At 44.7% G+C, this 24,939-nt stretch overlaps 2 protein-coding genes across 2 annotated transcripts; both read left to right on the top strand.

Annotated features, from left to right (window-relative positions):
• Nucleotides 1-1,761: 1,761 nt before the first annotated feature.
• LOC104164466 (coagulation factor X) lies at nt 1,762-10,303 on the top strand (the record flags this gene model as incomplete). Its single annotated transcript, XM_009703802.1, has 7 exons — nt 1,762-1,922; nt 3,396-3,420; nt 5,705-5,818; nt 6,755-6,895; nt 7,755-8,005; nt 8,833-8,950; nt 9,756-10,303. Coding segments are annotated over 7 exons (1,358 nt in total), but the record flags the coding sequence as incomplete, so codon positions are not given.
• A 4,886-nt stretch (nt 10,304-15,189) lies between these two features.
• LOC104164465 (coagulation factor X-like) lies at nt 15,190-22,377 on the top strand. The gene is made up of 5 exons (XM_009703801.1): nt 15,190-15,238; nt 17,788-17,919; nt 19,751-19,926; nt 20,645-20,762; nt 21,830-22,377. Exons 1-5 carry the CDS (start codon nt 15,190-15,192, stop codon nt 22,375-22,377), a joined length of 1,023 nt encoding a protein of 340 aa, XP_009702103.1.
• The last annotated feature ends 2,562 nt before the right edge of the window (nt 22,378-24,939 follow it).

Here is a 24,939-nt window from a genome sequence, read left to right as displayed (position 1 = left end):
CAGAGCAGCATCAGCAAGTGGCTTTTCAAAAGTCGTTAACTCGTCCTTCGGTGAGTCAGCGCGCTTAGGCTTTGAAACGAGGTCTTCCGCACGTTTCTGGAATGTCCTACTTCAGTTGACCAACGCCTGTTGCTCCTTGATGGCTCCGAAGAAGGAAGCCTGAGGAAGGCTTGGGAAGGAGAACAACCAGCCTCCAAAGACTGATCGGCTCATTCAAGTGTACGGAAACATCCGCTTGTGCGGGTGGTGTGGAAGCAAAGGAATATAGAGGCGCTAACCCCACCAGCTGTGTCCTGTCACTTTCTGTCACCGCAGAGGGGGATTTAAGGGCAAATAAGAGAGTGGGTGAATGAACTAACAGTTGCTGAGCTACAAGTTACAAGCACTTTCTGGAAGCCTTCCTTGTGAAGAGCCTTTTCAGAAGACGTGGGGCTTCAGATTACGCGTGGGCTCTATGGGATTGCTTAATATAAATAACAGGAGCAGAATTTGGCTCCCTGTGGCTGATCCACCAATTTCAGTGAAAGCAGAGTAGGTCCCCTCTGTGTTCACTTAGAGGGTATTAGGGTGGATGATTACTATCAGCAGGTTTCTTTATTGCTGAATTGAGCTGTATGAGGAATGCTCCAGAAGGTACGTGCAAGCTGCCCACCGAGCGTAAGCCATTGGCCTTGGGGTCCCATCCACAGCACTGTCTTCCACGCTCCGGTCTGTCATGGGAAAGTATTTTCTGTCTTTAAATTCCCAGTGTTTAGAACATAATTGAATGCCAGCTTCCAAACTCTGCAAACTTTCCTAGAATATGTGCTTTTTACAGGGTAATTGGCAATTTATTTACTCCAGTGTTGTTTCTTTTTTTCCTGTCTGGTGATGTGTGCACAAGTCACTGGAGAGTAATGCTGTTGTTCACGCGGCCAAGTGTCTGGGCTGAGTTTTAATGCCTCTGATCCTTCAGTTTAAATCTACAGCTACCTGCATCTTGAACTTGAAAGAAGCAGGCCTTCGGCTTTTGTGACACCAAGCTTTTAAAAAATAAACCAACCCAGCAAACTGACCTCAGGCTGTACTTCCCTGCTAAAGCTGACGTTCGCTTACTTCTGCTCTTTGTTAAATCGTAGAAGGCAGCTGCCTTAGTGCTACCTGCGCACATATCAGCAAGGCAGGAACATTTCTACAGGTGATTGGGAGGTGCTGTTAAGAGGGAAGGAAGACCGCAGGGCAGCGCAGTGGGATTTGGGATGGTGAAGGGCAGTAGAACTCATACACAGGCTTTTCCCGTCTGTCAGTAGATACATTACTGCATCTTGAGTTCGTGTGGCATTTGGTTTCTGAACCACAAGCCCCTGGAGCAGGCGGTGGTGGTGCCTGGTGATCAGCTTTAAAACCAAGCCAAGGGATGGAGTCTCCCTAGTCTTCAGGGAAAGCCGTTCTCTTCAAGATTGGACTCTTGAGCAGGAGCAACAGAAATATAAGCCCACAGCGGCAACCTGCATGTTCTTATTTTCAAGACTAAAAACAGTAGGAGAGAATTTTGGTGGCCTGCGGTTTGTCCTGGAGTTGCTGATTCTCAGAGAGAGACTGCTCTGAGCGATCCTAAGATGTATCAGTTCTGTGTGAGGACTAACCTCCCAGGGAACGTTGTGTAGGGGTAGAGTGGTGAAAGGGTCTGTTGTAGTTTTGTTTCTACTTTGCATATTTCTAATGACTCTTTACCACCACCAAATGTTACCTGCCACCTGTACCATTTTCTCTGTTCTCTAGTATTCATCGAGAAAGAAAATGCCGACAAGTTCTTGCAAAGAACAAAACGTGCTAACTCTTTTTGGGAGGAATTGAAGAAAGGGAATATTGAAAGAGAATGCAATGAGGAGCGTTGCTCGAAGGAAGAAGCAAGAGAAGCCTTTGAAGACCAGGAGAAAACTGTAAGGATGAACTAATATGAAACATAGATCTATGTATTTCATGTTTACAAAATAGTATTAAGGTCTTTTGAGCTGGGCATCAAAACTCACAAGTTGCTCCTAGTCACTTGACACGAATAAATAGTGGTTTTGACTGTGGTTGGAATTGCTAAGGCATAAACGTACAATAACAGTCTTCATTTAGCTCTTGCGAGGCCAGCCCGTGTTAAAGCCTCCATTCTTGTACCTGTTCTGATCTGTTTAATTGCCATTGTGAGGTATTTGACCTTTAAATGCTTTGATATGTTGGAAATGTGTTCACCCTATCTGGGTGACGTAGCTGAGGCAATGAATTTCGTCAAGTCCTTAGGTGGAGAGTCCACAGGAAGGTTGAGAAGGCAAAAGCTGACATGGAACTTCATTGAGAATTTTGTCGAACTTACATCAAGCAGCTTTGCAGCACTTACCATTTTGTGGGTCTCTTTCTCAGTATCTAAATTGACAGAATGTATATGGTGGACAGTTCTTATGTGCCTTAACGTTAAATTGCCCGCATGGAATGAAGTTTGTACATGTGACTCTTGTGTCACCTGCCCTACGCTGATGGCTGCTTAACTTTAGACAGGAATGCGAACTGTTCCCAGGCTCAAGGGAGAATTAGATGGGGCAGCTATGGGGGACTGGGGTCAGTAAAAGAGGTGATATTTAGAAACTTGAAGTGACTTGGTGAAGGAGGGGAATTGGGAACATCAGCTGTAGCTATGTGGCTGTTAAGAACAGCCCTGAAACTGGAGTTAAGGCCAGATTCATTTCACTTGAGCATTGCTTGATGGCCAGAATGTTCTTGGAGTGGCCTTGAGATGGCCTGGGTGGGGAGTTCACGGGTGCATCGCCAGGGTACTTCAGAGCATAAAGGTTGGCTCGTCTGTAGCAGAACCAGCACAGCCTGTGCTGCCTGGTGAGCAGATGCCGCTGAAAAGGATTGTCTTGGACAGATAGCATACCTGGAGTCCTCAGTGCAGGGGGAAAGAAGAACATAAATTGGACACAATATTTTTAAATCTCAGGATTTCTGAGGTCCTCATTGATGGGAGTACAGGGGAGGATGGAGGCTGAGAGTTTGGCATTACAGGAATGTAAGTAAATTCAGTCAAAACTAACGGAAAGATACAATTATGCAAGAAATCAAATGCTTTATGCTGAGTGAGTCACACTGGGAAATCTCTAAGGAGTTTTAGATATTTCTGAAAAATGCATGAGACTTGTTTCTGTAGAGCTGGGCACTATAGATGGATCATATGGTTTGAATTTATTAAATGGTAATAGCAGGCTGCAGGGCACTGTATATGCCTGTAACTTAAATATTTGTTTTAACAATTGTAAGCTGTAAGTATCCTTTGTATGAAAGCTCTAGTATTTTTCTAAGAATTCGGTAATTCTCATTTAACTCCTTCTGTCTCTTTTTTATTCCCCGTTTCCCACACCTACCTGTAGGAGGAATTCTGGAACGTCTATGTGGGTAAGAAACACTCTGCATTTGTTTAGAGAATTAAGCTGCTTTATTGCAAGGTTAAAAAGGAGGCACCTCTTAAGTAACCGCTTCCTGCTCCCTTGCTTCCTCTCTTTTCACCGTGGGACACCCTCACTTTGTGTTTCCTCCGAAGAAAGACTCTGATTGACTGCCTTGCCGTTGCTTGAGCCCAGTCGTTTCATTCGAAGGCAAGGTTCAGCTGCCCCAAATTGCTGGGATGATCTTTGTCCTCTCAAAAAAAGAATAGTGGTCCTTTGCACGCAAAGGAGAGGGAGAAGGAGAAACTGGGCTTGTGACTCTGCCTGTCCATTGTCCTTCAGAGAGGCAGCCCCGGAGGGGGGATGCAAAGAGTCATAGATGAGGGTGTCGCTTAAATGCCGTAGCCAACACAAAGTTATTAAGCTGTATTGCACAGCCACCTGCCCGTTTCATGTCACCTCCCATGCCAGAGTGTTGATTCCTGTATTACAGAGCATTTTGAGGGGATGTGTTTTCTACAGAACTGTTTGGCATTCAAGGAAGACATGCCAGTAGATTAGCAGATGTGACCCATCAATCTTTTCTGTTTTTTTTTCTAAAGGTCTGAGTTGTATTTGTTAGGGTCCTAGTGTTCATAATCACTGTGCAGGGACAGATTTTTAGTGTATTAGTGTTTGGTAATGTGCTCTCCTGAAAGTATGTGTCCATCTTGCGTGTTAGGAAGAGTACCTCAAAAATGTTGACCAAAGGCAACTTAGCTTTGTCTTTTGGAGTCTGCGGAAAATTGAAGACAGTTGCCACAAAGAAGATGCAGACTTTCACAATCCTCTAAGCAGGGGATGAACTCTGCAACCTACAGGCTGAAATTTCAAGCAAAGCCTGCATCAGTGTTGCAGTGAACAGGAGTGGAACATTTCAAAGCATTTTATCATGAGAATACAAACAGTGGAACATCAGTGCCAGCGCTCTCAGCAGAAATGCCAGTTTCATACATTTTAAGCCACAGCCCACGAATGCTTTATTGGTGTTCAGAAGTATTGAAAACCACAGCTACCCTCTGGCAAGCTACCAGAACAATTCCTTCTTGCTTCCTTTTTTAGCAGGGGATTCTGCAATGCTTTTGTGCAATATTAGTACAACACTCATTACCACAGCGGCAACTGCAGTGTAGGGAAAAACTAAACAAGTGCGGTTTCTAACCATGGGATGCTGCTTAGCTAAGGCCACTACGGAATGGAGTGCGCTGGCACTGCAGAGGAGGCAGAAAGCAGGAGCTGTGCTGCAGGCCTCGAGTCTGTCTTTCTTTTGGTACATGGCGGTCTCGTCTTCCCTCTGTTGAGGATGGACATCAGTCCTCAGCACCTCTGTGGTGGACCGTGTAGATGCAGCATTTGAAGCGCTGTTGGTTTGGTCAGGTGCAGGTACGGAAGGGCTGTTGAGGTGTGGGGGCAGGACACAAAGCCCCAGCAGATGTTCCCTGTGGCAGATAAATCTGCAGCAGATGAGGTCACGGGCCAGAGCCACCGTGCAGGTGTCAAGCTGGATCCTTAGGATGAGCAACTTCTTGCATCTTGTCTCCTCTGTGGGCAGTGCTGTTCTTCCAACCAGGGGCAGAATAGGTTGTAAAATACAGGAATTTGAAGAGTGTGTTATCTAAAGCAACAAATTGTTAGGCAAGTGTCACTTCTCCGGATATCCTGCTTTTCTTATCGACCAGTGCAGAAGAGCCCAGCAGGGTGATGTGATGGAGGAACACGTTTGTTACAGCAGATCCCTAGATGGGAGAGACCTTTGTGGGAGTGGGAGAAAGGGCTGCTACAGCGCTGCAGGCAGAAGACACTCACAAGGGATGAGATGACCCTTAGAGAAATAAAAGTTGAGTTGTCATTATTATGCAGAAATTGTAGGGGAATGCAAGAGGCCAGAAGGTTAATATCTTTAGATAGTAGTTGCAACGTAGAAATGTCCTGTCTGATTTTACAGCCTTCACTGTAAATGATGTATACTCTGACCATGATGTATTACTTCCTACAACAAAAGGCTTGCGTACATGCTGCCATGCAGTAGCCACCAAAAACAGATTGCAAAACTCGGGATATGTGTATGAATCATTCCTGGTTTGGAATGATTGCATTTATGCTGCTTGTTCCATCTGGAATGTGGCAACTCACGGGATATACGTTTTGAAAGGAAGGATGAAAGGTTGCTTATTAACACTAACACTCCTTCAGAGTTCACTGCCAATGCTTAGACTCCTACAGTAATTTGTTTGTTTGTTTGTTTGTTTTTGTAGACGGGAACCAGTGCAGCTCAAATCCTTGTCACTATGGTGGACATTGTAAAGATGGAATTGGTTCCTACACTTGCTCATGCTTGGATGGTTATCAAGGCAAGAACTGTGAATTTGGTAGGTTTCTGCTTTAGAGAACTGTGGCAGTGAATTTCCCAGGGAGCTGAAACAGAGAGAGTTAACTCTTTCTTAACCAGCATTATTTGCCTCTTGGAAAAATGCACAGAACAGGATGGCAGCCAACAATGAGTTGGAGGACAGTGCCAGAAACGCAACGACTTGGTGACTCTGCAGCTGGATAGTGTTAGTGAATGCTCCAAAGTTACACTTGCTCCAAAGAAAGCCCTCTTAATTATGACAGCACCTCTTTACATGAGCTTGGATCCCCAAAACACAATGATAAAATGAAGAAGCATAGGATTCTTATAACTGATATTGAAGAGCCTTTATTCCAGCCTCCCTGCTCAGCTCACAGCAGTAAGAACCAAAGAAAGCAGATCTCAGTAGACAATGCAGAGACTTTTTCAGCTTTGCAAGGAATCATTTTTTGCATATAAATCCTTCCCGAGTCTCACTTCTGTGGCATACAGCTACTACTCTAATGGTGTCACCGGAGCGTGTATCGATAGCCCAGAAGTAAGAGTGGAGGGGATGGAACTGAAGTTCAGACACAGGACCAAGGGGAGTGATGAGGACTTGGGTTTTTTAAGGCAGGAGGAAGGAATCCTGTGGGGGTTGACCAATATCTGGACTTCTCTGTTAGTGTTTTATTCATTCTTCCACTGTCATTTTGTCTCTGTTGTTTAAGCTCATGATGACATGGCCACTGGGCCCGCTTGGGCTTGGCAAGTGTGTTTCATGCGGTGAATGTGACTGCTTTGACAGGCATAAGCTGATGTTAGCCACTCATGTTCTTACTAAGATGTGCTTCAGGTGTTTTACAGATGGAGTTACAGATCCTGTTTAAAGAGTGCGGTTTAATTTGGTGAACTTTGAGATTTTCTGTGAAGTCACTGTTTATTTACACTTTTTCTCCAAACATCTCTTTTATAGTCATACCAAAGTACTGCAAAATAAACAATGGTGACTGTGAGCAGTTCTGCAGCATCAAAAAAAGTGTACAGAAGGATGTTTTGTGTTCCTGTGCAAAAGGGTATGTTCTAGCAGAGGATGGCAAACGCTGTGTTTCAACAGGTATGAAGCCACATAATAAACTAACAGCAATGATGGTGAGATTTGTTTCACAGTTAAAGAATGTCTTTTGAACCATCAGTGTTTTACATGGCATAGATTTAACACTGAGGCCAACTGATCTGTATTTCTGAAGCCTTCCATTTGGGAGGTGATGCAATGGACTTATCAAAATCTGGCTGATTTGGAACCCTTTGCAAGGTGCCTCTCGGAATTACCTGTGTAAATTCTGCTGTTGACAGAAGAGTGATTGCAGTTATATCTCATTTCCTTAAACACTTACACACCATATAAAATAGCAGCTCACAAAAACTTTTCTACTTTAGATTTCAGTTAACCTAATCAAATAGTGACTGATGACATTAAATAATTATGATTAATGATATTTACATTTGTACATTTTTGTTGTACTTAACAAACCGGGGGCGGGGAGGGATAAGTCAACCACATAGTCATGATGTCAGTTTTTATATCCTTTATAACTAATAATAAATTGCTGTCATGAGCCATATTATGCCTAAAATAAAACACTTCACTCAGTTTCCTGATTCAGATCATTTTAGTAAGAGCAAGTACATGCACAGAGCAATGTAAACAGTTGAAGGTGATGTTTTAAATTTAAAATACTTTGAAAACACTGTCCAGAGACTGAACCTATGGACGAGTTTTAGGACTACAAAATGGCTTTGTTTTTTCAAACCATCTGGTCTCCCTCCTTTGTTGCCTCTGCCCAGGTTTTGCTAGTGTTTTGAAAACAGGACTGCTGCATTAATCAATATATTGTGAGATGGTGTTGTCAAGGAGTTTCCTCTTGGGCTGGTGTTTCTGTCCGTCTCTCATTTTCACATTCTTATCTTTACAGTAAAATATCCTTGTGGAAAAGTTTTTGTGAAGAGACAAAAAAGGTCAGTTATTTTACCCTCTAAGAATAGCGATGTAACTAGTGATCAAGATGGCCCTCCCACAAATGGAACAAGTTTGGAGGAGGACATTGTTACTACCACAGAAAGCCCAACCCTCCGTCCTGGCAATGGAACAAGTAGCAAGACTCCGTATGTCAATACCAGGATAGTAGGTGGTGATGAGTGTCTTCTTGGCGAATGTCCATGGCAGGTAAATCTGGTGTTTGTGCTCTGTGCCTAAGCAGAACATGTTTCTGTGGAAAAGTGTGCAGTTGTTCATTTAACCAGGTTACCTTCTGAATGTTACCCGTGTAGTATGCCATTTGTCGCTGGAGGTAGCTGAAGTGCGTGAACCCAGGCACTTAGATGTGCTGTTCTGCAAACTGCAGCCTTAAAATGTCAAAATGAAAGGCTTTGTGCAATTTTAGATGGTGCTGCTTAACCTGTCATCAGAGAGGGCTTTTGAGTCATGCTGGCCTACCAGTGTCATTTTTGCAGCTTATATTCCAGTTCTGTCTGGTCGCGGTCCGTGTAGGTAGTATACCTGAAAGCATGTCAGATAAAGCATGCATTTGCTTCACAAATACGCTTTCATATCTAAGTTTTCCTGTGGAGTTTGGACCAGCCAAAATGAGTTCCTGTATTTGGGACACAGAACGGGGGGTCAAACGGGAACAGAACTTGGACAGGAATTCTTTGGGGCGATAAGTCCAAAGGATGGGGTCGTTTAGGGGCTGCACTTTCCCGGCTCAGTCCGTCAGCGTCTTGTATTCCTAGAAGGCATTACTGAGCACTGTGAGGGAGGTAATGTGGACGCCAAACATCTACTTCACCTAAAGACAATTGAGACTCTGTAGCAGTACGTGCTGATCTGTAGCATATGCGTGTGCGACTGCGATAGTAGGGGAGACCTGCGGGGTAGTACATGTTGCAGTAATAAGCATATATGTAGTCTGCAGAGAAATCAACTACCTGTTTGTAGCTCATTGACATTAAACCACTCTTCTTAATTCTGCCCTTACCCTTTTTCTTTCACAGGCTGTTCTGTTAAACGAGGAAGGAGAAGAATTTTGCGGTGGAACTATTTTGAATGAGAATTTTGTACTTACTGCAGCTCATTGCATGAACCAATCTAAAGAAATCAAAGTTGTTGTTGGTAAGCGGTTATTTATTTCACTTCTGTGATGTTTGAGCATGTGTTGCAGACTAATCCTCTGTGCTCCACATCTCGTGTGAGATGTGCTCTTATTCCTTTATTCATTATGGTTTGTTACTTTTTTGCTATTGTTCTGCTTTTTATTATTTCTTGTTATTGTGGGAATCCTGCTTTGTAACAACAGGGGCAGCTGATGTGGAAGGTGATAATGGTGCCTCCCTTTCTTCTTTGCCAGCTAGTTGGCAGTGATCAAGAACAAATGTTCTAGAAGTGTTGGCTAGCATTGTGTTCCTCAGGGTAGTGCTTCTTCAGAGAGTGGATCATTCCTGGCACGTCTGAAGCATACAGATCTGTTCCTGCAGGAACACTCAGGAAAGCTGTGACACATTGACTAGAGGAAGAGGAAAGAAACTCAAATGATGACTGCTTCATTTCTGAAGCATGATACTAGATCAGCTTTTTATTTGCACTGTTTTAGTCTTGACCCAGACCAGTTTCTCTTTGCTGATATAAGCCAGGCTCAAGCCCCTGTAAGAGCTTCAACCCAAAGTTGCATTAGTTTAGCTGAAGCCGTTTATGACTTTATGTAAACTGGTACAAAAATCTCCATAGACAAAAGCTCAGGACTGAAACTGATCCAGGTGCTGCTAGCAAATATAGCAATACGTTTTGACTGTTTACTTGTATGGTGTAAAGGCTTAGGCAAAGTGTTAGGAATGGGTATACTACGCTCTTACTTTGTCAAAGTTGTTCTTAATTTCTTATACTATCTCCATATTATGACTCTTTTAATAATCTTGTACAGGTGAAGTGGACAGAGAAAAGGAAGAACAGTCTGAAACGATGCATACTGTGGACAAAATACTTGTTCACTCTAAATACATTGCTGAGACTTATGATAATGACATAGCCTTAATAAAGCTGAAGGAACCTATAACGTTTTCGGAGTATGTTATCGCAGCATGCCTCCCGGAAGCAGACTTTGCTAATGAAGTTCTGATGAACCAAAGATCTGGGATGGTTAGTGGCTTCGGGCGTGAATTTGAAGGTGGACGACTATCCAAAAAACTGAAAGTGCTGGAAGTACCCTATGTCGATAGGAACACTTGCAAGCAATCCACCAACTTTGCGATAACCGAAAACATGTTCTGTGCTGGTTATGAAACAGAGCAAAAAGATGCTTGTCAAGGAGACAGTGGAGGCCCCCATGTAACCAGATACAAAGATACTTATTTTGTTACTGGAATTGTTAGCTGGGGAGAAGGATGTGCAAAGAAAGGCAAATACGGTGTCTACACCAAACTGTCCAGGTTCTTACGCTGGGTAAGAACGGTCATGAGACAAACTTTGTAGTGGTGTGGCTCTTGATCCTCCTGTTAGCTAACAAGGTGCAGTTTCTCTAATGGAAACTTTATTCTTTTTTTTTTTTTTAGCCACATCTGCTAAACTTGTTTTGAGAGCTGATTACTTAAAGTTATGGTGCTGCTTCTTTTTGTTTTATTCCTGGCTTTAAAGCATGTATATGCGGACTGCTGGTGTTGTTTTGAATTTGTACAATGAGGGGCTTTCCCCAAACAAAATGGCTGCTCAGTGGGGTCTTTTGTTTGCTTGTTTAGTTATTTTTATATTGCCATTTTGGTTCCTGTCTGTTCATCCAGGTGCTTCCACCAGAGGCTCCTGAACTTATTATGGCCCTCCACTAATCATGGTGGAAGTGGGAAGGACAGGACTTCAGTTAATCTTCATTTTGGAGCCAGCTGGCTCAGTAGGGAATTTGTTGTTACTAGAGCTGTTCAGCTTCTACCTTTGGATGTGTTTAGAAGATTAAGGGAGCAGGGAAGCTTGCTTGGTAAAAGCTGAGACACAAGTAAGTATTCAACATGGGATGCTAAATAATGACATGTTCCAGAACATCACCTGCTTAGGTCACAGCAGCTAATGAAAATGGGGTTTTGCTTTATATGGATTGCACTTCACTTTAGTTCAATTTGATCACTTCTGTTCTGCTCATTAGAAAAAAACCAATATGTTCGTGTTCACTGTTTTCTGTATCATGTTCTGGATTGTGTATGGCTGAGAATCAAAAAGCTCCTTGCATGTGTATTGTTCTAGGTGTTTCTGTAAGGTGCAATATTGATGTACACCAGCATTTGAAATAAAATATTCTTTCTTTTTTGTTCTTTTTAAATTTTATTTATTCCCTCCAGTCAGCTTAGAAATATATGAAGACAAAATCTCATTTGAGAGTGAAAAAAGAGTGACTGTCCCTAAACAAATACATGTGACACATTTCACCTGCCTTATGTCAAGGCTGATGAGGAGGTAGAGAACGGAGGGGGTTAATTAAAAGACTTTCACTGGCCTAGAGGTTCATAAATGGCAAGTTAGATGCCAAGATACTAATTTTCTTAGAAAGGGGCAAGCTCAACCAGTGATTTCCCACACGTGGTCTGTTCAGGCACTGTGATCTGATCTGTGCTGTTAGGTTTCCAGGCAGAAGCTCTGCACCCTGATGGGTTTTTTGTGTGTGGAGTAGTGTTTCTCCACATATTGTTCTCTAAACCTTCTCAGCTTCAGTCCTAGCTACAGAAGTCATGGAAGAATTTACACGGAAGGGACAGAAGAAAGTGATCTGGTCCAACCCCGTGCTCAAAGCAGGTCTAACATCAAAGTTAGAACAGGCTGTGCAAGTCCAGTCAAGTTTTGAAAAACTTCAGAGGCAGAGATTTTGTTACCCTCTGGGCAACCTATTCCCACACTTTAGCACTCTCATGGCTAAAATTCCTCATGTCCAGTTGGAATTTTCCTTCTTGCCACCTCTGACTACTGCCTCATCTTCTTTCTGTGGGCACCGCTGGGAAACAGTTGGCCTCATCTTCACTGTCATCCCCATGTAGGCGGTGGAAGACTGCGGTTAGATCCCCCAGCTCTCCCTGGCTGAGCAAGCCCAGACCCCTCAGCCTGTGACTGCCCATCATGTGCTCTAGGCCCCTGGGTGCCTTTCCAAGGGTTCTGCGATCTGTTGTGCTCCCCTGGTGTCTGAGGTACACGGAACTTCACCAGGCAGCTGCGACTTTATCCCTTAGGGTCTGAGCTGGTCCGGGTTGGTTCTGTACGGCGGGTGCTGTGAGCAAACGCGGCTGACAGACTAGAAGTGCAGCTCTGCACAGCAGCAAGGTATTGCTGCCGTCAGCAGTAACTGAGGGCAGGAAGGACTGCAGGTCAGTCACCCCAGCTTCATGGTCCCCACCTGTATAAACCCTCCACAGGCTCACTTCAATGTTTGTTTGTTCAGCAATGTTTGTTCCCTGAGTTCTTCTGTCCACTGGATTCCTGTTTGAATCCCTTGTCCCACTGGTAGCCTGCCCTGTGCTCCATCATCCTCTTCAAAGGGACAACCTCAGGCCTAGGTGCTACCTAACTCCTCGTTACGTACTTGTGCTAAGGGCATTCTTCTACTTCAGTGAAGCTTGAGGACTGACATGAACCTCCGACTGGACTGTGTAAGGTTGAGGCAGCTGCGGGGAGGCCCTCCCTCTGGCAACGGTGGCCGTGGCTGGGTTTTACTGGCTGGTGTGTGTATACACGTCCTTGTCAAGCCGAGTAGCACCCTGAGAGCAGGCACAGGGCTGGTTTAATGGGTGAGCATGCAAAAGGGTGATAAAAGTCCATGTTTGTGTGCGACATGCCTGTGCTTAGAAAAGAAGTGTCATTATTCTGCAGAATATGAGAGCCTTTGTCCTTGGGCTTTGCAATCAGTGTTTATTTGTCTTTCACCACTGAAATGGGTTCCTGGAGAGCCTTTCATCCTGTGCCATGGTGCCTATGGTGCCCAAGGCTCAAGGGCTTCATATTGATTCCTCGTTCTGTCGCAGTGTCTCTGCCACGCTGAAAGGATATGAATCATAGAATCATAGAATCTTTATGGTTGGAAGAGACCTCAAAGATCATCAAGTCCAACCGTATACTCAATGCCACCATGCCCACTAAACCATGTCTTGAAGTGCCACATCTAAACATTTTTTGACTACCTCCATGGATGAGTGAAACACCTGCTTGCATCTTGGCATCCTACCAAAGCCCATAACCAACTCTAGGGCCTGCAAGAAGAGAAAGAATTAAAGCATGCTTTTTTTATGTAGACTCATTATTTGGGGGGTACTTTCACATTGCAATACTCAAACAGATTGTAAAATCCAGGAAAGAGGTACAGCACACAGCTGGTGAGTAAACTGATGGATTTTAAAATACCAGAGCTCCTCACGGCAAGCAAACGCTGATGGTTTAGGCAAGAGTTGATATTTGCCAAGGATGGTGGAAGGAGATGCTCTAAGCTACCCTCTAGTGCTCAGGCTTCCTCAGCCTTCAAGGAAAAGCCAGTCCTGAGAAGAAAGAAAGGATGGTAAGTAGAGTGCAATCACTTTGAGGCTTTGAAAAGGACTGATAGGATGTGATGATAGATGACGTATCTGGGCAAGAGATTCTTGTGCATGAAGCACTGGGCTTTGAAAAAAATGAGGTTCCTTTAAACTAAAATAGAGAAAGCCTGAGGAGAAACATAGCAATAGCCTTCATGTGTGCAAAAGGCTGCTGCAGAGACGTAGGGAGTAATCAGATCGTCATGTCTGTGGGGAAGATAAAAAGACACAGAACACCTCAGTTGCAGCAAGAAAGTTTCAGGGAGATCCCAGGGAAAAACCTTCTAACACTGTGACTACAAAAGCCCTCTAATAACTTTTTGTCTGGAGGGCAGTGACGTCTCCGACGTTGGTATTGCCGACGAAGCAATTTCCCAGAAGGCTCCTTCGCTGGAGCCTTGGCCAACAATGCAAGAATAATAGAGCTAAACTCGATCCCTTGTTGGCTCCGTAAGCTGGGCTGGGTGATCCTGGAGGTCTTGCCAGCCCCTGTTTTCTGTGTTTCCAGGTGAGCAACACAAGCAAAGGGTCACTGTTACGGTCATGCTTTGGTGACCTGTGCTAGCACAGGAACAACAAGCAAGGTTTTTCCTTCCTCTTCACCACTCCCTGACAGAGGTGACTCACCTGACAGGATTCTCTCCCATAGGCAGGACCTCAGACCTCAAAGCCCTGCCAACAGCTGTCCCCATGGAGTGGTGTGAGCCAAAAAAAAATAAAATAAAAAAAAAAATCCATCCAGAGTAAGGTGGAAATTGATGATTTTGTGAAAGTATGGTCTGGCCTGGTGCTCGTGACAGAGACTGGATTCTCTGTGTCCCAGAGGTCCCATCCAGCCTGCTGCATCCTTACGAGATACCTGCTTACCAGCTCTGCTGGATTCAAAGGCTTCACCTGTGAGCACCACAACCAATTTCACCCTACCTAAAGCACTGCAAACTACAGCAGCTTGGAATAAAAGAGACCAAAACCTTGTGCAATACCTTATTGACCTAACCCAGAAAAAAGCCTGATTTTTCCCCTCTTGGTTTTTTCTTGTTCTGATTAATTCCCTGCTTTCCTTGCTTCCTAAGGCACTGCCGGAGCTGGGAGGCAGCACCTTCACAATACGCTTACTGAGCTCTGCAGGTTTGGTGCCCGGAGCTGGTCCTCACTTCCGAGATGCTTTCCTGCTTCTGCCCAGCTTGTGGGAGGCAGAAAGCTCTGGCTGTGGTTGTTCTGCCTTCCCTGGGGCATGGGCAACAGCCAGATCACTCACTTACTCTAGCTTCTTGCTGCCTGGCTGGTAAAGCTCTTTTAGGGAGGCATCGTCCATTTTTCCTGAAGTTGTAGAGCCACCCACAACGGACAGGGAGAAAGGGAATAGCCATAGCCTGTGGTCCTGCAGAGGAAATCCCCAAGTGGTAGCCTGGGATCTGGAGTTTTGGTCGCATAACCAAGTCTAACCATACGAGCACATGTTTTTCTACTGAGGCAGAACCTGCCCTGGTTGATGGACTCCCCTCTTCCTGAGGAGCCTGCCATACGCAGGTGTCACAGCCGCGGTGGCAAACCCAGCTCCACGCTGCCCATGCCGACAGGAGACACCTGCAAGCTATCAGGGCGGCATTGCTGCAGCACAGTGGCTTTTTTCTGTTTTAACATTGTCCCGTGCTGACGTTGAGCCCAGGCTTTGCTCTTAGAGGTTTTGTTTTCTCATGAGTTAACGACCTTTGCACTGTGGTGGTTCTCATTTAGCAGCTGCCCCAGAGCCCTGCAGAGAAACCAGTGGGAGACGCAGAGTGAGCTCGGAGGATGGCAATGGCAGGTCATCGCGGGACAATGTGGCTTCTTCCCGTTGTCCTCCTTGTCCTTCAGATGGTGCGGACAGGTACAGCCTTTGCTTTAACTTGGCTTTGTGCTGCTTTGTCTAAACCACACAGGTAATTATTTGCCATTATTTGTGCTTTGTGGACCAGGATGAAGTGAACGAAGACCTGGTGGCTTTGCTTTCTCACCCGCCTTGCTCCCCTTTGTCTGCTGCCATGCACTACTATCCAGGGCTGAGTCACTAGGGGAATACCGGTTTGGAACGAAACAATTGTGTTGGTGTAGGACACGGGGTAAATATCTCAATATGCAGGGCTTTCAAACTGGCAGCACAAATGATGTGCTGCTATTCTTCTTTTCCTCAAGAGATGTGATAATTCAATAATCCTTACTATCCATTCACAAGCTATGGGGTGACAAAATGAACCCCACAAGTGTTACCAGTGCAGAGGAAAACAAGAACCCTACCTCGTCACCCACTGTGCTTCTCTAAGTCTGCACACAAACATCACGTCTCCACTTGAGGAAGCGTCCCACCTGTCTTTCAGGTTGGACCCTGAGGTGCTTCTCTACAGAGTAAGTGTGTGAATCACACTGCGGACATGATGCGTGCCTTGTTGTTTATTTCTGCTGTAAAAGTCATCGGGTGGTTACAGAGGGCTGGTTGGAGACAACCAACCAAACACCTGAGTCATCCACATTACAAGGGCTGGGAGTTAGAGGGAGATTTTGACATCCCAGAGACGAGGTGGGAAAGGTACTGAGTGGGACATGGGGTGCCCTGAGAGTCTTCAGGACGTTTCAAGGAAAAATTTTCTCATGCAAACATGTAGAAAGCAATTTGGAGTGCACTCATCTACACTTGATTTTAATCAACAGACTAGAAGTGGCTGATAATACAAAGACAGAAGATGACTTTAATAAAAGTAGCTGTAAAATGACAAAGCTCAGGAAGGAAGTAAAGAAAAAGAACAAGACAATAAAATTAATATATATCTTTTAAAAGAGAGAAAGATCAGGCTACTTTCAAAAAACCCAAAGTGTTTAAGGCACATATCCAAACTATCCCAAAGTCAAGGAAGGACAGGAGGATTAATTAAAATCAGGAGCTCCTTCATGACCTGACCTCCAGAAGGAAGTACAGAAAAACCTAGGTCTGTATAAAAGAATTCCAAACATCCTGGCATAAAACCAGAAAAGCTAAGGAGCGAATACAATAAGATAAACATGATGTGAAAATCAAGAGTGGATCTAAGTATATGGATATTGGAAGAGAGACCAAGAACGTTAGTCTGTTCCCAAGGGAGAAGAAAAATCTTTATTCCTTCAGGTACCAAATTGCCTGTGCCCAACAAGGAGGAGAGAAACTGCTGAGTTGCAATAGTCAGGAACAAAACACATCAGATCTCCTCCAAGGACAGGAGCACAGGCTGGGTGGCTGCAGAAGATGCGGTACCTGTCAGGGCTCTCCATTAAGGGAGGCTTCTAATATCGTTTTATAGAACGGTTTCTTTGTAACTGAAAGAGAAACACTGGTCTGGATGAAACTACCGTAAATTAGGTGCACATCTGGTTGAGAAACTGTGCTAACTGGTTGGAAAATTACATGGAGTGTAGGGCTTCGCACCTCTGATACTTGGGATTTTCCACAACGGCATGCAAGAGGGAGGAGAGCGGTTGCTCACTGCATTTGTAGCTCCTTCCAGAGCGGAAGGACTACCGTAAGTTGAGATGAGCATTCAAGACAATCTTGTGAAACCGGAACGGTGGTCCAACATAAACAGGGGGCGGCTCAGTGAACACAAACCCAAAACTTCACCTTGGGTCTGACAACACACAACCGAGGAAATTTGTGAACTATGTAACAAAAGCGAGAAGTCGTCTCCATTTTCATGAGGATGAACAGCTAGGACAAGAAGTCATGGGATCCCATCGCTCTGAGGGACACTCAGGTTAGGTATTGGGAAACACTTTTTAGGTGCTACAAGGTTAGTTACGGAGCAGATTAAGCCGCGTGGGTGAGCTGTGGTGTCTCACTGTGAATCTGTAGGAACAGGTTGGAGAGCATCTGCCAGGACGGGTTTACCCCTCCTTGCCCTCAGACTGTTAGTGCCAGGAAGAGCTCTCCCGTCCTGCCTGCCGCCTTGCCATGCCAGGGGCTGAGCTAAGGTGAGTAGCACGAGCTGTGTACAGATGGAAAAGTGATAGTGCAAGGGTCTAGCAAGAGTCAAATACCCCATTTATTACTGATACTTCAATTGTTGCTAATTTTAGCCTCTTACCCACACCCAAGTTCATCTTTGCCTTAGTACGACGGCTATTCCGGCGAGTACGGGTTATCCCTTGCTTTGCCCTCAGAGAGCTGCCAGTCATGTGAAAGATGTGAAAGAATACTGGTGTACCTAATGTTGCCAGCTTACCGTGTAAAAAATAATGACAGTTACAACTGTTGTTATTACCAAGGCTTTTAGCAGGAATTGCCCAGAATTTCCCCAAATGGTGGTGGGGGGGGGGTCACTAATGTTTGCAAGTGAGATTGTATGAGCTGCGTGTGCTTTTGTGAAATCACCGTGAATTTGTAACCTGCCTATATATTTGTCTCCTTTGAAGTCACACCAAATGCATGCAAGGTCAACAACGGGAACTGCGAGCAGTTTTGCAAAGCTGAAGATGAAGGAGCCGTGTGTTCCTGTGCTGCTGGCTATGCCCTGGGCGATGACAACAAGACTTGCGTTCCTGTAGGTACGAAGCCACATTCAAAGTTCATTCTATGGGACACACGTCACATCGTCACCATGTTTGGGAAGTGCTGGTGCGTTGCGGTGCCATTGCAGCATAAAGAATAATGTTAACCGTTCGCACCTTGCACATGGCTTGCTTGAGGTGTCGCCAACAAATTTAATACGATCTTAGCAAAAGGTCGTAATTTAAGTAACATCAAATTGTGCAACCATGAGTGATGTGCAGTAGCAAAAATAGCTCACGGAAGCGTTCTGTGCAAGTGGGTGCATTCTGAGAGCGGACAGCAAAACCCACGTCCCAGCAGGTATGAAGCCATGTGAGAAACTGGTGATTGCAACGGGGCTCAGATTCCTCTTCTCTCAGGGACTGAAACAGGTCTTTCATGCTTCAGGAGATTTTGTTAGAAGGGAACAGGTTAGATTTATCACTGGTGAAAACTGGTGTCTCTTTTCAAGGCCTCCGGGGTGTGCTGAACACCTACAGATCCAAACGGGTAGGAGCCCAAGAAACTTCTCCCTTTACCACAGACAGTTCACAAAGACTCATTATCATTTCAGTGGTAGGGACGTGATGTGATTGCAGTTATATCTCACTTGTTTCCCCCCAAATATCACCTGTTCCATTTAAAAGGAATACAACATGCTTTTCTATTTTCTTCTAAAAGCAAGTTTTCTGCTTTTAACATATAATAACCTAAATACATAACTACCGACACTGAATTTAAATCCATCAGTTTTGCCTGCATTCAAAGTGAACATTAACAATTATTAATCTAAGTCTACTCTTCTGTCTGTCTGACGATGTGTTCTAATGCCCATTGTCATTTAATACCAAATTGCTGTCCTGAGCTTATAATTCCTTACATAGAATACTTTGCTCTGTTTCCCAATTACAAAAGAACTAATAACAGCAGGTACGCAGAAATAATGATGCCAACGATGGAGGACGTTTAACTTTTAAATACTTTGAAAATGCTGAACCCATTTGCCCACTTGCTCAAAATGGGCAAGTTTTAGAAGTGGAACGTGATTTTCATTTTTCAACTATTCTGGCCCTTTTGCATTTGCAAAGCTTTTGTTAATGTCTTGAAAAATCTAGCAGAGCCAACCCTGATAAGGACACCTGCCTGCCTAATTCGATTGCAAAAGGCTGCTGTCAAGGAGTTTTCCTTGACATGTTAAGCGAGTTTTCTCTCATTTGCTTTCGACTGCAAAACCCATGGTCCAGCAGGTTTGAATAATTTCTTGCGATGAAGACCAACACGAGGGACGCTGGAAGCTAGATTAATTCGATTGCAAAAGGCTGCTGTCAAGGAGTTTTCCTTGACATGTTAAGCGAGTTTTCTCTCATTTCTTTTGACTACAAAACCCATGGTCCGGCAGGTTTGAATAATTTCTTGCAATGAAGACCAACACGAGGGACGCTGAAAGCTAGATTTACTTTTCTGACCATGCAACTGTCCGTTACCCAAGGGCTCTGTCAGACAAGCTCTGTTGAATGGCACTTGGGTGGCAGAAATTGTTTTCAACAGCAGCCGTCTGTCCTTCTTACTGTCCGTTGAACGTCACTTGGCTTGGTGCCTCAGGGACAGCACAGGCACCGTCCCTCACAGAGATGGAAGACCATGGTCCTCCACGTCCTATATATTGCCTTAAATAAGCAAGAAAGGTGTCTCAGAGCTAAAGTGAAGGCTGCTAAGAGCAGCTGAGCCTCCACAGCTGTTGCACAGTGCTATGGACAGGAGTGTCTTGCTCCCAGCATGCGACACGTGCCTCAAAGTCCCAGTGCCGTCCAGACATCAAGCGTTAGTGTTTTGGTTTTGCCTTTGCAGTCAAGTTCCCGTGTGGTAGGCTCCAGAGAAATCATGAAGCTAGTCGAGAGGAAGACATAGGAAACACAACAAGTCCAAATGCTCATCCTGAAAATGAGGAAACCACCGAGGCCCTGAGCAGCCACCCGGAGGTCACCGGGGAGGCCGGCGGTTTACCCAGCGTGTCCCCGTGGCAGGTAAGGCACCCTTGCCCTGAGACGTTTAACGCCTGACCCCGCTCACCAGGACCGGCAGCCATTTACTCTTCATCGTCCTCATCCTCACTTGCCAAGGGGACCTAGCCTGATTTGAGACAGACTTCCCTGATGTCAACATTTTGGGTGGTCGTTCCACTCTCCTGAGTGCTGTGTTTCCGCACAGCTCTCCTGCCGTGAATGACGTTGTGCCTCCGTTTCAGCACGAAGCGAACGCTGAGAGGGGGAGGCAAGGAGAGATGTAGGGTTGCGGACGCGGGTCGTTGAGCTGGGTGGGCGACAGGGCCGCTTCCCTGCCAGCCACCCCGTCATTCGGGTTGCAGCGCGGCAGTATCAGAAGAATAGCCTGAGTTCCTGTTGTGGGCGAGACTAAAGTGAAACAGAAAACCCAAGCAGGAACAGCGCTATTACAATACGAGCTAATTTTTGTTTAAAAAATATAGTAACCAAATCCTGTTGGTAAAATAACTGAATGCACAAACTCCGCTTTGAGCCAGGAAAAAGGTCTGGCTTGACAAGTTTCCCACTGTGGTGGCTACACCTCAGCGTAACTCTCACCACCTCTGAATGAAAGATGCCTTTGACAGAAAATACGTATGAAAATGTCTACTTTAAGAAAACTGCTTGAAACTCAGCTAGCTGTTCAGGATTTCTCCGTACATATATTTTTGTGCTTTATCTTTCTTCTCTCTCTTGGCAGGCTGTTCTAACAGATGGAAACGATGAATGGTTTTGTGCGGGGACAATTCTGAATGAGTATTTTATACTTTCTGCAGCTCATTGCATTAACCACTCTAAAGTCTTACAGGTTCTTGTTGGTAAGTGCTTCTCATTTTACCCTTTACTACAAAAATAAGAAACTGTCCCTTGTTCTAGTCTCCATATGCAAGACACCAAACTCTGCCAGAGTTTTTCTTGCCCTCTTGTTATTTCTCACTACCTTATCGTCTCTTGACTAGCAGTGAAACACATGTTCAACTTTGTTGAATGGGCAGTTTCCTTAAGCTTGGCTTGGCCTTGTGTAGCTTGTATATATGATAGAAGCCAAGTATAAGCTGGGAAGGTACGCGGGCAAGTAAGGTTGAGCTGTTGTGGTTACGCTGGTCTAACATTACACCTTTATGCAATTTCCTGTGTCGGCCAAACCTTGAAGAATTCCATATGCCTTATTCAGATGTTAGCAGTAATTCTTTTGACAGGCTTTAGATACTAGTCTGAGACTTCCATACTTGAAATCTCAAATTTATTATTTATTACTGTCATTAATGAAAAACTAGTTTATCACAAGTTCTAGGCACTGCAAAATGGTGTTCTGAGTCACAAAAATTGTACTCAGCCTACGATAGTAAAGCAAGAATTATGTTTGCCTAAATTCCAAGTGTCTGTCCATTTAATTCCCAAAGAGACTTCATACAAATTGAGAAAGACTAAATATATATAAATTCATACATTTTTGTATGCAGGACATCGAAGCTTTAAAAGACAATATCTCTTTCCTGTTTAAGTCTGCCTGACCATGTTGCTCTACAAATGAGAGGGGCAATTTCCTCCTCTTCTGTGTTGAGGCTTTTGGTTGTACATCACAAAAGTGCCATTGGGAATATTGTAATGAAGCCCGAAACTTTATAACAAAGCTTTCGTTGAGAGCATTATTCTGATAGCAAAGTTCTGATTTTCTACTCGCTTGACATTTTGGCAGCCCTCTAAAACCCCTCCAAAATGGGTATAAAATGCTACGGCATCAGGATACAGGACTGGTCTATTTTGTTTGTACTGTGCAATGCCTATACAAAGTGCAAGGCACTTTGGTCCCTTCTGTTATTGAGATGCAGTTTAGACTCGTTCGTATTGTCTTATTAACAACTACTTTAATAATCTGACGTAGGGATGGTGGACAAAGAAAAGGAAGAGCCAAGCAGAGCAATGCACAGAGTGGAAAAAGTAATTGCACATGCTGAATTTGATGCAGAAACTTTCAACAATGACATAGCCCTTCTCAAGTTAGAGGAACCTATAACATTTTCTGAGGATGTTGTCCCAGCATGCCTTCCAGAAGAAGACTTTGCTAACGATGTTCTGATGAGCCAAGCATTTGGAATTGTCAGTGGCTTTGGGGTCATGTTTGAACACACGGAGCCTGTCAAAAGAATGAAAGTGCTTCAAATCCCTTATGTGGACAGGGACACTTGCAAGCTCGCCCTTCGTAACGCGGTCACAGAAAACATGTTCTGTGCTGGTTATGATAAAGATGGAAAAGATGTCTGCCAAGGAGATGGAGGAGGCCCCCATGTAACCCGGTACAATGGCACTTATTTTGTTACCGGTATCATCAGCTGGGGAGAAGGGTGTGGAAAGCCAGGGAAATACGGAGTATACACCAACTTGTCAAAGCTCCTGCCCTGGGTAAGAAGTGTTTTGACAGAAGACTCTTAACGGTTTGATATTTAAACAGCCCAGTTGTCTTAGCCATCAGATCTGATCCCTAAGTAATATTTTCCTCATTTTAACATGCTTGCTAAAATTCTGATAGTTTGTTCTTCCCTTAAGAGACGTCATCTATTCCTTCATGAGCTAATGCCTGGTTTTCAGAAGGTGGGCTTGGATTTCACACAGAGCTTGCTGGTTTTAGACAATAAAGAAATTTCTTCAAATGGTTTAGGAATTCCTTCTGTTCTTGCTGTGATGATAGCCTAAATTTGTCTTTTGGAGGCTTTGCCTGTGCTCGTAAGCCCCCTCCCAGTGCAATGAAATTTGGAACGAATTCAGCATTTCTGTGGCAGTACGTGCTTTATAGAAACAAACGAGACTAGGATAATATCAAAATAAGACAGTATCGGAGTAGGACAGCTTTCTAAAAGCCTCTGGAAAAGCTACCTAATTTTCTAGATTTACGTACGTGTACACAGAAAAAGCTAGAAAATGCAAAAACCACCCATATATCCATATGAGTCTAAATAACTGGGCATGTCACTGAATCAAATGAGTTGTTAGATGAACCTTGTTGAATTGGAATGGCTTGCTTATCATCCCTAAAATCACTGGTGTTCTGATATTTTCCTGTTTTCTTTCTGAGATAACTTTCTTCACCAGTGTTATTGATGCCATGATCTTGGCTATAATAAAGTGAATCCATTGCATACCCTACAAATTACGGTATTGTTGTATGTCATCATTTATATAAAGCATTATTTAAAAGATTCACAATGGAAGAGTTTTTCGATCTACAAGGATAAATAACCTTTCAAGACTAAGAAAAGCCTGACTCTCTAATCAGCAGAACCTGGCATCCTCCGTCTGCCTTATTTCAATCCAGAGGGAAAAACAGACTTGTTTTTCAGCCAGCTCAGCAGTACATAACAATGGTGAACCAGACATTAAGATATTTGAGTCTCTACAGAAAAATGAAGTACTCTGTGACGTACTTTAAACATGTCAGTACATATTTTGGAAGAGAGGGAAAAGAGAGATGCTACAAATAATACTGTGGCATGAAGTGTGCAATATTTTTTTCATTCGCTGGCTTCACAATATCCAGGTTGCAAGTGTGAAAGTCATCATTCTGGGGTAATTTTCATATGGATTGTGTTATCAGTTTGAGAGGAAAAGGGAGGTTAAATTTGTCCTGTGATGACCACTGTCCTCTTCCCCTACGAAAAACTCAGAAAAACCACGCTGGAGTCTGTTCCATTTGTATAATTTCCCCCCGGTCCCCATTTTTCTCTGACACATCTCCTGAATTTCAGGACTGCTAAATGAACTCAATCCTGGAGTGACAGCACAACCCAGGTCATGGCCTTCACGCCGCAGAAGGAAGCTCAGCCCCTGATGGCTGCATACGGGACTCCCTGGGCTCCGAAGGCTCTACCCCTGCTTGACTGGCCATCGGACCTCCGTTGAAACCTCTGATTATTGTTCAGCCCTAAACTGTATCTTGAGAGAGGTCAACTTGGTTCATGGCACTGAGGGCCATGCTCAGACGTGTCCCAGGGGAGGACGTTGCACAGGGCTTGCACTTGCCGGCCCGTTCCCTCATTGCCATCCACCTCTCCTCCTACCCGGCCCTGCGGCACCCCTCGTTTATTCATAACCCATTACAAAAGGCAGGGAAACCGTCAACGGGCTTCGATCACTGACTTTAGCTCAATGTGCATTCAGAGGAATCGGTCATCTGAGCTTCTCCTTCCTCACCTCCCAGTTTGCATGGCCAGGCATGAAACACCATCGTCAACCTACTCAGGTGTTCAGTACCAGGCAAGAACGAATTCTGTCGGCAGGGACACTTACCCCAGCTGTTTAGTTGCGCAGAGGATTGCAACTCTCACTCGAGACACAAACCAAGGCACACCTCACGTCATCTGGACACAGCTGCAGGGAGAGGATCAGTCAGAAAGAGGGAGGAGCAGGAAACAACAGTAAAACATCTGGCTGCCAGGTGAACGCTAAACGCTTTCTTACCTCCTCATTGCCCACTCCAGACTGTGTCAGTGTTCCAGGAGTTTGCCTGAAAAAAATCCTCTGGTTAGATTTCTCTGTGAGCCATCCTTAACCATTTTTGTCATGAAGCCCAGGTTAAGGCAATGGTGAGATATTATCAGAGAAAATTGGAGAGAAAAATAATAAAATCGTCATCCAAATGGCACAGACTCGATTTACCTGCAGCTTTTCCAGGGCTCTTCCCTACGGGGAGGGGGAGACCAGCTGGGCAGGCGACAGCCGGTCCCGGTCCCCTCCTGTGCCTGAGGCGAAGGGACAGTGCCCTGGGGACCCATCGCTACCCAGGGCATGGGGCAGTTCTTGTCTTCAGTTTGTCAGGCAGGAGATGCGTGACCTGCGTGGACAATGACGAGGTGGAGGACAAGGAGGTGGCTTGCTGTAGCCATGGGAGGTTTAGCAAAAGGAGCATTTTGTCAGCTGCGCTGTGCCACATAGGGGTGGGCAGGCATTGCCCGGGGTGGGCTGCAAGCACGTCAGTCGGTCATGTCTGCTCCCACCTCC

The sequence above is a fragment of the Cariama cristata genome, unplaced genomic scaffold (assembly GCF_000690535.1).
Source record: "Cariama cristata isolate BGI_N322 unplaced genomic scaffold, ASM69053v1 scaffold4907, whole genome shotgun sequence".
NCBI classification, from domain to species: domain Eukaryota; kingdom Metazoa; phylum Chordata; class Aves; order Cariamiformes; family Cariamidae; genus Cariama; species Cariama cristata.
The sequence above is the reverse complement of the archived record's forward strand: the minus strand, read 5'-3'. Positions and strand labels throughout refer to the sequence as shown.